We start from the raw sequence: 12610 nt of genomic DNA on the forward strand, positions 1-12610 counted from the left end.
GATTGCATCAGTGACTTTGTTATACCTGTTGCTTTTAGTACAACAGATTAAGGCTGCAACAACTAATCATCATAATCAGTAGTGTTAATAAAAAGAAAAACATTCTCCCAGTTAATCCAGTTAATGGCACTTCTCATTTGCATCACTTGATTGACAGAAAGGAAACTAAGGTAGCAGAGACTTCTGTACAGGGTTGTCAAAATAGCTTGTCTGCTTCTGAGCTAGCTTTCTTGTAGTTTTAAATAAATGCTGTCGTTTGACAAAATAAGCTGCATTTTTGCCTAAACTACAGGGCTGCTTTGTACTTAGCAGTTATAAGGATTGTTCAAACATGTTTCTTAAAAAAAAATTGCTTGTTATATTGCCTTTTATATTGCTATATTCACTTTGCTGTATTGTGTTTTCAAGTAAATGACTGGTTTTGGAAAATGCTGATACTGTTGTTTCCCAATGACAGACCAAGTTTCTTTGGAATAAAAATGCAAAAATCTGGCAATTTAAGATCTATTGTATACATTTGTCCCATTTGTCTCTTGTTTCTGTGGCATTTCTCTTTTTTGGTTCTGCACCTTTCACAGTAAAATGGCAAATAGCAGAAACCTTGGTAAAACCCTGTCACCCCTGCGAGTATTCATCGCTATCATTCAAAAACATTGCTGTCCGGCTGAGAATATCAAGTCCAGTTCATGCCAATGAATTCATCCTTGTCAGTTCATTGGGAACAAATAGCCCCATTTTCAGTGTGTCGGTTCCTCACTATACACATTGTAGGACCTCTATTAACTGATCCAAGGTGATCTTTTCAACAGATTTATCCATTATCATCAGCAGTTTATGGAGGGCTAGCTCTCTAGCATACCCTCGCTCAGTGATTGAGCTGAAGCTACAGCTAACAAGGCAGGGCATTTCCAGGTCGGAGCCTCTGTGGACAGCTTGCCTCACTAATTGGTCTCAGGATATTGAGGCATGCCTCATTGTTTTCAAAATAGCACAACCTTTAAGAAGCACTTCTAGAGTGCCCCTGACCACTCTTAGCTAAATGACGAATGCCCAGTTAATAAACATACAACTGCCCAGTTAATAAACAAATAGCTCACATATGTAGCCAAAGTATTCCCAGTTTTTTGTATTTCCATGAGTTTATATGTTGTATTTGTGTTATATATTGCGCTATACAAATACCCCTCCTTCCAAACTGTATGGATCATTTAGAAGCACAGGCTTTTTATAAGCTATTACTCCACGTTTGCAAGATAAAGATTTACAGACTGTTTAACTTGCTGCAGCTTAAATCGATTTTTCTGACTTTTTCAGCAGCCTCCTAAATCGACACCCAAATCTCTCATGAAGCTCAAAATTTATCCCCATCCGGATAATCACTGCCATCCCACAAGAAAAAGTGATGTGGATGCAAGATGTGGCAGTGGGGGCACTGGGGAGTTCGAAAGACCTGAAACTGTACACGGCACACTGCACACTGTGGAGGCCTCTCTCAGTGATTACCCCCATTACCTGAGCCAAATGTACGCTACAGAGCAGTGCAAATTGCCTGGAATTCTAGAGGAGGCAAGTAGAGAGAAAAGGGGGGGGAAACAACTACATAGCTCATCAGCAAGCTTGAGTTAGGTTGAGGAGCTAGGACCCTGGTCCTGCTCAGCCATTCAGTTTATTTGTCTCCCAGATTTAAAAGGTCACGGATTTATAACTGCCTGTAGACACTCTTGAATATTAATGTTGGCTGAGGGTAGCAACGTATCAATAGGTCAGAGGTTATCTGCTGAAAACGTACAGCTAAGCCTAACGTGATTAGGAATGAGCATTACGCTGGGTATTGTCAATAAGCATGCATGGATAGCAGCTAGGGTGAAGGAGGAGCAGGGTTATGAGGCAGAGAGAGACAGGCATATAATGGAATCATACTATATAATGGTTGTCTAGGAACGGCACATGATTAGGTTGTGCATCTATTGCAGCTATTTTAGCCATTGACCACTAAATTGGACAATTTGGTTCAGCCTTTTTCCCTTTGAAGTGCAATCGAGATACTATTAAGGACAGAAGCCATTACAGCCTTTTTAAAGTTTCTTAGAAATAATCTAGTCCAGCAGTGGACAGTAAACAGACACCTTAAGACATCACATATTTCTAAACCTATATTACATGTGTGAATAAATTAAACCATTTTCATGCTAAAATGGGAGGTATTGTGAATTGTGCTGTTTTGTTGACCAGGCCATTCCATTTTCTTTCAAGCACGTTTTTGTTTTCCCGTTGGTTGGTTGATCAATAATAATGGAATACACACGAAAGAAAATCCATCAGTCAATTTCCCAGCAGAAAGCCTAATTTAATCAGCGTATATGTGGCTAATTGATAGTTGCTGAGGTTGCTAATAGGGTTCTGTGTGGAGAGTGAGTCTAGTGAGATGTTGCAGACCTGGAATATTTCCACTGCTCATCCCATGCAGTTGAATCCACTTGCACTTGCTACAGCACACAGATGTTGATTTTTTTTTTTCTTTAGTTTTATTATTTTCTATGTTTCTACATACAGATGCCTGCCACAGCCATGTTTTCAGCGGGCGTAGCCACGGCGAACGTTGCGCAAATGAACGTATTTACGTAATCGATGACATCAGTTACGTCAACAAGTCGCACCAGCCTTAATATGTTTAATACCATTTTGGACCTTTTACTTCATATACATGTAATGTGTGACTGCAAACATAACACAGGATTCATGAGATCCTGGTGTGGGTTTCCTCCCTTTCACTGCTTAAAAGGGACATCTCTTGTGGACAATCCTTCTCTAATTTGATTGATTATCTGAGTACCATGATTATCATTGCTAACCTATCATTATAACCATGTGCCAAAGGTAAATTTTTATTGATTATTTATTTTTATTTATTTATTTTTGACATGGCAGGCATACTATAACGCGTGCTGTTATGTTGATTATTTTCTCTCTCTGTCTCTCTTTGCCAGAGTTCCAGGCATCACTATTGCCACTGACATCATCTGTGGCTTCCCAGGAGAGACAGATGAGGACTTCCAGGAGACAGTGGAGCTTGTGAAAAAGTATCGATTTCCCAGCCTTTTCATCAACCAGTTTTACCCACGTCCTGGCACTCCTGCAGCCAAGATGGAGCAGGTCCCAGCCCAAGTGGTGAGCAGTGTGTTTGTGACCTAGTATGTGCAGGTTGATGCGATCTCTCCCTCTTAAAAGTAAAACATCATCTTGATTGAATGAAATGATCTTCTTGTCCAAAGATATGTTTCCTTAAACAAAATAATAAAACTATGTTAAAACATTGCTGTAAGGATTTAGTTAAATTTGCCCATAGGAGCATAAAGAGGTCATAAGGTCACCTACTGATGTCGGATCACAGTTGCTCCAATTCATCCCAAAGGTATTGGGTAAAGCTCAAGCGCTCTAGAGAACACAGTTCGTTTCATTGCTCCATCGCCCAACACAGACCATGCTGTTCACACTTGGTCTTGAGATTGAGCATTCTCTCCATGGATAAAGGCCAGAACAACATTTAATGGCTAAAGTTGCTTTGAGTAGATCTATACTTCAGCTCCTCCTGGCATCTGCTGAGCAGATGTAAACACTAGACCAAACCAGGAGTTTCCCACCGCAGGATTAAGAAGAGCCTCTCTTCAGCTTTACTGCTGGCACACTGTCAGCGCAACTGCTTCATCCACACATGGGCTTCTTGCAGCCTTAAGGTATGGGCTCCATGTCAAAACTCCATGAGAGGCCTCACTCATCACTAGGCCTTTGAAGCTTTGTTTATCTGGGCTTTTCTAACCATTGCATAGGGTTTCATAGTGAGTTTCTATAAGCTCCAAATGGAGGGCAGCATTGCTGATCGAAATCATGCCGAGTCGGAGTTTGCGGAGTTTGAAGATGAATTCTGACTTAGAGATGCAGACACTGAGCTCTACCAGTGCATTTTCAGAGCAGGATGGGTTAGACAGGTGTGTATCCACTGACATGCCCAGACTGGTACTAGGATGATTCTTCAGACAGTCTAGTTGTCCTGTACTGCTGTCTGGAGTGTTTATAAAGCCAGTGTTGCCATAAAATACACTTCAGTAGTGACTATTTCATTTTAACTACAGGGACAATTGAGGCTGGGGGCTTTTTATGTTAGAATTTTCAGTGCAAACATCTACAACCGAAAACTCCAGCTAAGCCTGTCTTCAAAGTGGGGAGATGTGCTCCAATTATGTCATGAGTTCTCAGCTGCAAATGGCCTTGAACAGGCTTGCTCTATTAAGTGGTTCTTTTTTAAGGATTAGTACCTTCAAAGATGTACACTTTTTTTTGGATCTTGTCTGACTGTGTTATTGAATTTGTGGTGATTAATTCTCTTTGCTCCTCACTTCTCTCCTTACTGTGCCTTTCTGCTTCTCTCAGCCTTTTGTCTCCTTACCTTACTTTTGTTTCAGTAATCCTTAGTCAATTGCTAAAAATAGAGCTGTTTCCAAGGGCGAACATAGTAACTACTAATTACTGTGAAGCTAATATTTTACAGTGACCCAATTTTTGTTGATAATTTTAAATTCACTGTGCAACAACATTTGTAAAAAATTAACTATCAATAAAAATACAATTAAATAACAAAAATAAATAATTAATAATAGAATTTGTGTGTTTGAGTCGTAGGGATGCCCTTTTTTTTCTTTGCCCCTTGATCAGATCCAGTCCGATTATGTGGTTTCATACATGTATATGCAGTGATTATTACTGCACTTGAATCACTCTTTTAAGCATGTAAATAGTGTGATGTTATAAACTAAAACCCTTTTTAAAGACAAATTGTAAGTTGTAATTGTAAGTGAAATTTGGCAAGGGTGTATTTTATACATGTTGTTGAAGAATGACAGAAATAGACTTGAAATGCAGATATTGCATGTTTTCATATTCCACTGTAAAATAGTTCACACTGTAGACATTTGCGTTACATTGTTAAAATCAGGATTATTTTCCTACAGACTCTGCAGCTCTCCAACTGCAGCATAAGCAGAACACAAACACAACAAGATGCAAAAGATTAAAACGACATCAGACAAAAACTAGGCTTTATCTGATCCCTAACAAAATGCCTAGATCAGATCAGGACATAGTGTGATTCTAAATTTGTATGCCTGTTTTGAACAATCCAAAAACATGATTCCTTAAGTCCTTGCTGCAGTCAATCTTCATTTATGTAGCTGTAGACAAATGTCTCCCAGATTACACGATGTGACTACATTTATAAAATGTATGTGTTTACTGCCTGTTCACTTTACCAAAGATGCACCAGGAGAATTTAGACATGATCATTGATTTAATGGCTTGAGAATTGTACTGTTATTATATTGTACTGTTATTACTGTTATTATATTGTACTGTTCAGGTATAAAAGTACCTGAACAGTACAAATAGTTATTATTATTATTTTATTATTTTTTATGTATTCACTCCTATTATTTAGTACGGAAACTTAAAAAAGCTAGCTATTCTTTCTTTCCTTGTGTTCTTATTTGAACCCACTTCCTTTCTTCTATTAGCTCATCTGTCTTCCAAATGGTCATTCTCCCTGTTGTAGAATTCAGCATCTGGTTTCAGCATCAATCTCTGTTGAACCCCCTCCCAATTGACATGACCCAAAGAAGTTCGACAGAAGTGATTGTCTATTTTGCCTGTCATCTACTATTATTCTTATTGTAGACACAGTGTCGTCTTTGATCTTAACTGTTTGAAACAGCTCTCAGAGCCGCCTCAGAGAGTTCATTCTTTGGTATGTGTTTTAACTAAATGGCTTCCTCCCATATAGTGCCAGGAGGACGCTTATTTACATTTCAAAAACACACAAATCTTCTGACTTTTCTTTTTTTTTGTGTAATTGCTGAAGTTGTAGAAGAAATGTCGGGCAGCAAAATTGACAAGGTTGACTTCACTGACCCAGTGCTTCTGGACTACATAAAACTAATAGGATTTAAATTTAGAAGAGTAGTAGCATATAGATTTAGTGTAATAACATTTTCATGTAATTTAGCTCTGAAAGGCAGTTGGGCTGGCTGCGGGGAGAAAAAAAAGCTCATTTGAAGTATAATGGCCTTCATCAAGCCGAATTTCAGATTCGCTCGAACCATTATGTGAAGAAATCAGGTACTTTGTGATATAATGAATGCTTGCAGTGATGAGGGAAGTAAATGGATCCTCTACATTGTGCGAGTATAATTTCTTTCATTATAGTTACATGGCAAAGGTTGCCTAACTGGTGACTTTCTATAAATAATTCAGTGAATGCTTAGCTTAGTCTCTGCATAAAAGGTATGTAAATGTGAGCTATGTCAGGGGTTTTTCATCTGTAGTTTTGGTCAGCTTAGTGACATTTAAACTGTACTCTGGAATTCTGAAGCCGCGCTTAAGTGTGCACAGCTGTTCCGTCTTTGTTCACTTGTTGTCCCGCTTTTTCCACCCTGCTCTTGCACTGCTGCAGCAGCCAAGTGGAAGGTGATGTAGGTTTTGTTGTCCCGGCACACCTGCCATCCATGCACAGCGGCGTCTCTCTACCAGACCCACTAAATATGAGCGGTTCTGCTAGGAGAACCATGGGATACTGCAAGTGTGTCACATTAATAGCTCCTCCAGATGGCAACGGCTGCCTGACTTGCGTCAGCCTAGCCCAGGCCTGCCGGCGACCGCAGGGGGGCTGAGGGAGAAAGGTGGGATCCGTGGATCGTCCACTTCTGGCACTTTGGTATCTCAGCATGTTTAGCCCATCTCATCTGCAGGACCCTTCTACTTCTCTTTGATAAATGGCTTAAGGTGGGTAATGGATTGCTGTGTCTCGTCACCATCGGACGGATGGTCGGTGTGTTGGGCCTGAAGAAATCTGGCGCGCAGGTTTAGGCAGTTCTAAAACAAGAGCTTCCCAAGCAGGACTGCTGTAATTAGTCCCATGTGATAGAAGGGGTGAGCAGAGATAAATTAGAATGATCTCCAGGAATGTTGCTCTTACCAGCCGGACAGGTGTTTACCCTGACAGCTAGTCGGCCTCGCCCGTGCTGTCTTTAACCAGGGGAAATTAAATGGGCAGCCCGGAGTAATACCTAAGCTGTAGCTAGGGTAAACGGCTGTACCAGTTTCACAAGCATTGGTGGAGCAAGGTCAGAAAAGAATACCCAACACGTGAAAAGAAATGTAAAACAAAGGCAGATGGGCAAGGCCTTTCACAACCTTCTGTATTTCCCACATGACATGGGAATCGTTACAGCAGTATGGGGATCATTATATGGGGATGTTCTCTTTGTCAGGACGTTTGTCTGACAATAGACAATAGCTGTAAAAGTGTTCAGTGAATTTCAGATGTTCCATGTATCATATAGAGTAAAAGCTGATTTGTCACCTGTTTTCTATATTTGGCAAAATGTTGATGTGAGCCCTCACTATTCTAAAAGAGTCCCCATTAAACCTGAGACTAGTATCAGACTGAAGAATGCACTTTTCTATTTGTGGAGAATCAGTCGGTCTAAACACTTGTTTGCTGTTGACTGGTTGAAGAAGATTGTTAGTTTTGGGGATTATTCGCCCCTTTTACATCTTTATTTCTTGTCCCTTGACTTGACAGTTTACTCTGCACAATCTCTTTTTAACATTAATCCTTGCTTTCAGTCCTTAGCTTTTGTGGCAATATGAAGTCTTAATAAAATGGCTTAAAATCCTTTCTCTCTGCTTCTGCTGCTGCTTTTCAACCTCTCAGTTCATTGTTGTGTATAGAGGTACGTAGGTGGAGATTGTGTTTCTGCTGGGTTTGTGTCTTTTTGTTATTTGTTTGGGGATTAAGTTCCTAGCAGTGTTCTATTTGTCCAGATCATCTAAAGAGTTTCATCTCTTTCATAGACTCAGGGGCCAAGCTATACATTCTTCACTGAATGGTTATGCGTGTGAATGCTTAGGTTTTGCAGGATATTCTGCTATTTTGTGCTATGGTGTTTTTCTTTCCCGCCTGCCTGTTGAGCTATTGAGTAAAACAGTCTTTGGACTGTTTATTGTCGTACTACCAACTTGCTGAGTCAATTATGCAAATGTATTGGCATAGCATGTCACTGGAACTGTTCTCTCAATGGATTCATGTAGCGTTCTTTCATTCCTTTAAAAAAAGAATGAGAGTTTTGACTACGACTGAGTAACGATATGCAGGAGAATGTTGGACATATCTTTGAGTGTAAGGGATTTTTGAGAGATGGGCATAGAACAACGTCTCTTGTTCTGCTGTGCCAGAATTTGCTAAAGCAACTCAAATTCCTCCGTTCCCTCTCCCCCACCCCAATCTCCACTCAACTTTACCTGCTGCTTTCATCCTGCAGCTTTAGTGGAGACGGGAGTGTGTATATGCTAATCTCGCACACAGTTGTCCTTTCATCACAGATTAAGAAGAGTAAAGACTCCTCTGCTTGCATCAGAATTAAACCAAACAGAGCACCTTAGAAAGGCTCTTACTTTTGGTCAAACAAGTTGCTTTAGATGTTCAGTAGATGATATGCTTTTGAGTCTTGGTTTAAGGTTAGACAACCCTCAAACTGAATGTTTGAGATTTGTTGGTTGTCCTTTATTTCTCCTTTGTGAGCTTGCAATAAAGCCTCCTCCTTTGTAAGCTTTCACTTTGAAAATCTAAAAAGTCTATTACATACTGACTACATCTCTTGACTTGGTGTTGCTTGCGTTTGCCCTACAGAGAGGACATTCATTCTGCATCATGACGGCACTCCAATACATCTGTACTCTTTCAGAGTTCTTTCAGGAAAAGGCAGTGATTGTTTACAAGAACCCTGACAAGTTCTTTGCCTGGTTAAAATGTGCTTAATTTTATCTTGGAAAATCTCTTTTGTATATGATTCTTAATGCAGGCCTTACACTGAACAACTTTTCAAGCGATTCATCTGGACTGTTGGGTGTAAAGTGGTCAGAATAGCTGTCATAGCTTAGTCTTTTACTCGCCTTGACGTTCGCATAAAATATTATCACATATTTTTAGTCTTGGCTGATGCAAATTGTGCCGCAGCAACAGGAACAACAGGAACATTTCTGGCGGGTAGGTGAGACTAGGAGCAGACTCCAGGGAGGCTTTGTAAAATAAATAATTAAAGTCATAGTAAATAACAATAATCCAATAAAATGTTCAAAAGGAATTTTGTTGCAGTTTTGCAAATGACCCTGCAAGATTTTCAGTCTTTCAGAAATATCATAGTCTGTGGCTAAACACTCTGAGTGATGACCAGTTGTCATTAGATAAGAGAAGGATTTTTTACTGTGGTTACGAGTCAAAGAGCCCCCTTTCAGTATTGGATAGAACCCTTTTCACTTTTCACAGCCTTTGCACCCAACAGCAAATGGCAATATGTTTTCAGCTTGTCTGAATGAGGCCACTAGTACACTCTTGATACGTCCAGCTGTATCGCACCAACCAGCTGTATCTGCCACTCATTATAAGTTCACAAGGGCATGTCCTAGAGCGTCATTACCTTCACCTGATATTCATTTGTGTGTAACCACGTATGTCAGAGAGAGAGAGAGAAAGGAGCAGGGAAGCCGAAATTGACATAATTTGCATCTTCATTGGGGGGTTAATAGAACATAAGCCAAAAGAAATGAGCATATGATCTTTTCTGTGATTAATGGACTCTGCTGTTCTCTGCTCCTTGCCTTTGCAATAGCTGTAATTCAGAGCTCTGAGGATTAATTCTTAATAATTAAGTTATTATACTGGTTCCACTCTCCCATGCACAGGCACAGTGTGTACACTGTTATTGGAGTTTATGATGTGGATGGAAACACGCCATAATCGTGAAACCCCATCTGCTAATAATATTTTTCTACAAGTCTAAGTAATGGCCACTCGGTCAGTGTCAACCTGGCATTCCAGTCTGTTTGGTTTCTCATTTAGTTTATAGTGAATGAAATTTCCTAATTATCTTGTGATTGAAATCTTACCAAGATGGTTCAGAAATCTGGTTGAAAGCTGTGCTTCAGGGTCTGTATGCATTCTTACTTTAAGGAATAAATGAACCCATGGATGCAAGAGGACCTGAATGATTCCTCATCATCTTGAATGACTCCTTATCATTCACATGCTTTCCAAGTACAAGTTGTCCAAGTTTCAATCCAGAAATGAAACTTGTCCTTGAAGTACCTAGGAACCTTCTCAACAGGGTTGTCAGCTTGAAATCTTGCCGACTAACAGCGACATAATGCTTTGATTCTAATAAGCCCTGAAAATGGTCAGTCGTTCTGCAATAAGGAAGAGAGGAGACGGAGAGTGGGGAAGGTGTCATTATCGTGGCATGAAAATGGATATTCCGTTTCTGTTATGCACACCATTACAGCATATGCACCGATATTTCAGGCAATTTTAGGCCTAATGTGTCCTAAACCCCACCCCGCCCCCACCCCAGCCAATACCTTTCATCATTTTTGCCCTTGGATGTTGCAGAGGCTTTGAATAAAAAATCTAAAAGAAAGATGTAGTTATTCGACTTGATTTTCCTTCCTTTGCACATCACTTTAAGGAATGGAGCAGTTTCAGGTCCTTGGCCCAGAGAACTCTGAAATATTAAGTTCCCATGGTCATGAGGTTGTTGTTTAACTTTTTTTTTTTCTTGCCCCTAAATGGGGGTGGGTGGGGGGAGATTTGAAGAAAACCAAACATATTATCTTAAGACCGTAAGACCACTGGCTTGGTTTTCTTAGATCTGCAAGCTTTCTTTCCCACCCTTTTCTCCCTGTTTCTCTCGCTCACTCTCTTTTACTCTCGCTGTCTGATGGCCAGAGGGCATGCTGTAGGAGCAAGAGATGCTCTGCAATTTTCAGGACCGGACAGAAGCAGGCATCTGAACTTACTGCTCCTTTCTCCCTCCTGTTTTTCTTCCTTCCTCCCTCTCCCTGCTCTTCTCCACTCCTGCCCAGTGAAGCAGGACGAGCCAGGCGTTATTGAGCCAACCCTGCTGGGAGCTCATTGGCTGAGCTCAGGGCTGGTAACCCTGAGGTTGTATTCAGCCTGATCCTCGTCCATGGTGGGCAGCTCCTCTGGTTGGAAGAGGTGAAGGAGAGAGAGAGAGCGAGAGAGAGAGAGATCATTAGCCAAACCTGAAAATTTTAAATTCTGCTACCCTAGCTATCCTAGGTCTCCTGTACAAAAGCATTAGAATGCCCTCACCTAATGGGAAGTGGTATGGGTTATAGGTGGAAGTTGGCTTTACTAGTCTGTGTTCAATTCTTAATACATTAAATGAAATATTTATGTGGTTTGTTTCTGACTGTGGAGCTGAGGGAATGTAATGCCATAGTGGCAAAAGGATTGGTTTCTTTTGTTCATTTCCAGTGAGCCCAGTTTGCTTTGTGAATATTTGTTTTCATAATTTAGTTGGCTTAATAGAGTCTGTGTTCTGTGTACAAATAGTAATATTTGTTGGTTCCACATAAACACAGAGCTAACCCAGTTCAATAAACAACAATCTCTACAAAGTTAGGTTTTGTTAGCTTTGAGTTTGTTGTTTCCATGTTGCAGATGGGTCACACAACTACACAATAAAATGAACAGAATTACAATAAATAAACATTAACAGAAATAATAAAGTATTAACAAATAAAAAAAAACTGCATTCCAGATTCCTGATTCCAGCAATTAATGTTCAATTAATTGCCCAGCCCTACGTGAGGAAGCACATTCAGATTTGGGCACACCTAATATGTTTTGCATAAAGGCTTATGTGCAAATGCTTCTCATTTCTAGCACAAAAGTGTATGTATTTATTTTCAAGATATTAAAACAAAATGAAAATATGGAAAAGCAGATGTGTTTAAACTTTTGACAGATACCATAGACTATGATCTCTTTTATTGTGCTTTTAGTCCATGAAAAAGCACAGCTCTCCATGAGCGAGTCTTGACCCAATCAGTGTTAGGCTTTTTGTAACTTTCTGTGCGTGCTTTAAGTGATTGCATTAAGTACCTTTATGCATCAGCTCAGGTCCCCACTTTCGCGTTTAATTACAAATTAAAGACATGAGCTCTTTTAGTGGAAGAAAAGTGAAAGGCTTGGCTTTCTTGGGGGCAAATATCAACGCTTCTTTCTCTTTTGCTTCTTTTTTTTTTATGTAACCAATTGTCTTGTTTTATTCAAGCCTAGTTTCAATAGTATTTATTAAAGAGGGTGTTTTGTCTCATGTTCATCTGTTTAGTTATGCTTTATTTCCTCATCTTGTCTCTTAACAGAAAAAACAAAGAACCAAAGAGTTGTCTGCGCTGTTCCACTCTTATAACCCTTACGACCATAAGGTAAGAATCAACATTGGCTATTGAAAGCCCTTTTTATTAAATCAGACCTCTCTTCTTTTTACCTGTGTTTTTATTTACTTCTTATCTTATTTCACAAGGTTCTGGTCAAGCAAATGGCCATTCTGCTCATGCTGTTCCATACACCATCAACATTGTAGACAAAAACTCCTTTTTTGGTTGGAAGGAATGAAATGGGACATTACATACTAATATTGTTAGTATTGGCCTTACATGCTAACATTACCATACCAAATGTGTAATGACATAATAATAA

The 12610-nt window shown here is 39.8% G+C and overlaps 1 protein-coding gene across 2 annotated transcripts in view; it reads left to right on the forward strand.

Moving 5' to 3' along the window:
* The window catches only part of cdkal1 (CDK5 regulatory subunit associated protein 1-like 1), a 305708-nt gene that overhangs the window by 241356 nt on the left and 51742 nt on the right, over positions 1 to 12610 (forward strand). For both annotated transcript variants that reach the window (XM_072679871.1, XM_072679872.1), the window contains exons 11-12: positions 2988 to 3168; positions 12274 to 12336. In XM_072679871.1, the coding sequence (XP_072535972.1) occupies positions 2988 to 3168; positions 12274 to 12336 (244 nt within the window). The remainder of the gene's footprint in view (positions 1 to 2987; positions 3169 to 12273; positions 12337 to 12610) is intronic.

The sequence above is a fragment of the Salminus brasiliensis genome, chromosome 5 (genome assembly GCF_030463535.1).
Source record: "Salminus brasiliensis chromosome 5, fSalBra1.hap2, whole genome shotgun sequence".
Classification (NCBI taxonomy): domain Eukaryota; kingdom Metazoa; phylum Chordata; class Actinopteri; order Characiformes; family Bryconidae; genus Salminus; species Salminus brasiliensis.